This window comes from Ursus maritimus, unplaced genomic scaffold (assembly GCF_017311325.1).
Source record: "Ursus maritimus isolate PB19 unplaced genomic scaffold, ASM1731132v1 scaffold_7, whole genome shotgun sequence".
NCBI lineage: Eukaryota > Metazoa > Chordata > Mammalia > Carnivora > Ursidae > Ursus > Ursus maritimus.
This window is the reverse complement of record NW_024426885.1, coordinates 18,927,175-18,928,865: the sequence shown is the minus strand read 5'-3', so window position 1 is coordinate 18,928,865 and position 1,691 is coordinate 18,927,175. Positions and strand designations below refer to the sequence as shown.

Sequence of the window (1,691 nt, the reverse complement as noted above, 5' to 3'; positions counted from 1 at the left end):
TTCCTGCCCCAACTCACGCTGCCCTCGGACCCCGGCCCGTCCGGCTGCACTCAGCGCCCTCAGCTCGCCAGGCCAACGCCCAGGAGACCCTGTGCCATGGCCGCGGCTCTTAGAAGGCCGATCGCCCACCTGCCCCGGCCCACTTGAGGACGGGGGCGTCTTCATGCGGCCCGCACACGACTCGCCCCGCCGCCGCCCCCGAGCTCCGCGCGCTGAGCCCCAGCCCCAGCCCGGCACGCAACTTTGGAAGTCCGGCGGCGCTCCGAGAGAGGCGGCAGAGTCCGCACCCTGGCCCCAGCCCGGGCCCGGCCGGCACCGCCGCGTCTGGGGGAAGCGAGAGAGTCGGTAATCTCTTCGGGGATGTAAGAAGACAGATATAGGACCCCAGGCCCGCATCAGCGCCCCTCGGCTGCCTCCCGGGGTGGGGGCGGGCCCCGCACACGGTAAGACCTCTTGCTTTCGCTCAGGCTCGAGAGTCAAGATAGAGATAAATTTTAAATTTTCTGTCATCCCTCCAAGAAATCAGGCCACCGATGATTTCTGTTCTCCCTTCTTGAAGAATAAATCTCCCTTTCCCCATCGGCTCGACCTACTCTCTCCGGCCGCTTAGAAATAAAACTTGTGCTGAGCTGGGAAGGAGAAGGCGCCCACCACGAGCGCCGCAAGCGCAGGCCGGGCGCGGTTCGCGGGAGCCGGGCCCATGGGCTGCTAGCGGGCCCCCAGCTCGGGCCGGCGTCCCTGCGGCTCCCTCCCCATGTGAGGCGCGGCAGGGCGAGCGGGGCGCGGGAGGAAGAGGAGGACCCACGGGCGCCGGGCCGGAAGGCAGCTGGCAGCAGGCCCAGGCAAGCGGGCACCCGCGTTCATGTTCCGCCAGGAGCAGCCGCTGGCCGAGGGCAGCTTCGCGCCCATGGGCTCCCTGCAGCCGGACGCGGGCAACGCGAGCTGGAACGGGACCGAGGCGCCAGGGGGCGGCGCCCGGGCCACCCCTTACTCCCTGCAGGTGACGCTGACTCTGGTGTGCCTGGCCGGCCTGCTCATGCTGCTCACGGTGTTCGGCAACGTGCTTGTCATCATCGCGGTGTTCACGAGCCGCGCGCTTAAGGCGCCCCAGAACCTCTTCCTGGTGTCTCTGGCCTCGGCCGACATCCTGGTGGCCACGCTCGTCATCCCCTTCTCGCTGGCCAACGAGGTCATGGGCTACTGGTATTTCGGCAAGGCGTGGTGTGAGATCTACCTGGCGCTCGACGTGCTCTTCTGCACCTCGTCCATCGTGCACCTGTGCGCCATCAGCCTGGATCGCTACTGGTCCATCACGCAGGCCATCGAGTACAACCTGAAGCGCACGCCGCGCCGCATCAAGGCCATCATCGTCACCGTGTGGGTCATCTCGGCCGTCATCTCCTTCCCGCCGCTCATCTCCATCGAGAAGAAGGGCGGCGGCGGCGGCGAGCCGCCGGCCGAGCCGCGCTGCGAGATCAACGACCAGAAGTGGTACGTAATCTCGTCGTGCATCGGCTCCTTCTTCGCGCCCTGCCTCATCATGATCCTGGTCTACGTGCGCATCTACCAGATCGCCAAGCGCCGCACCCGCGTGCCGCCCAGCCGCCGGGGTCCGGACGCCGCCGCCGCCGCGCCGCCGGGGGGCGCCGAGCGCAGGCCCAATGGCCTGGGCCCGGAGCGCGGCGTGGGCC

The 1,691-nt window shown here is 68.5% G+C and overlaps 1 protein-coding gene across 1 annotated transcript in view; it reads left to right on the top strand.

Moving 5' to 3' along the window:
* The first annotated feature begins 773 nt into the window (after positions 1-773).
* Positions 774-1,691, top strand: part of LOC121101262 (alpha-2A adrenergic receptor-like) — a 1,505-nt gene continuing 587 nt past the window's right edge. Inside the window, exon 1 of the mRNA XM_040624323.1 lies at positions 774-1,688. Within this exon, the coding sequence (XP_040480257.1) occupies positions 863-1,688 (826 nt within the window). The 5' untranslated portion in view covers positions 774-862. The remainder of the gene's footprint in view (positions 1,689-1,691) is intronic.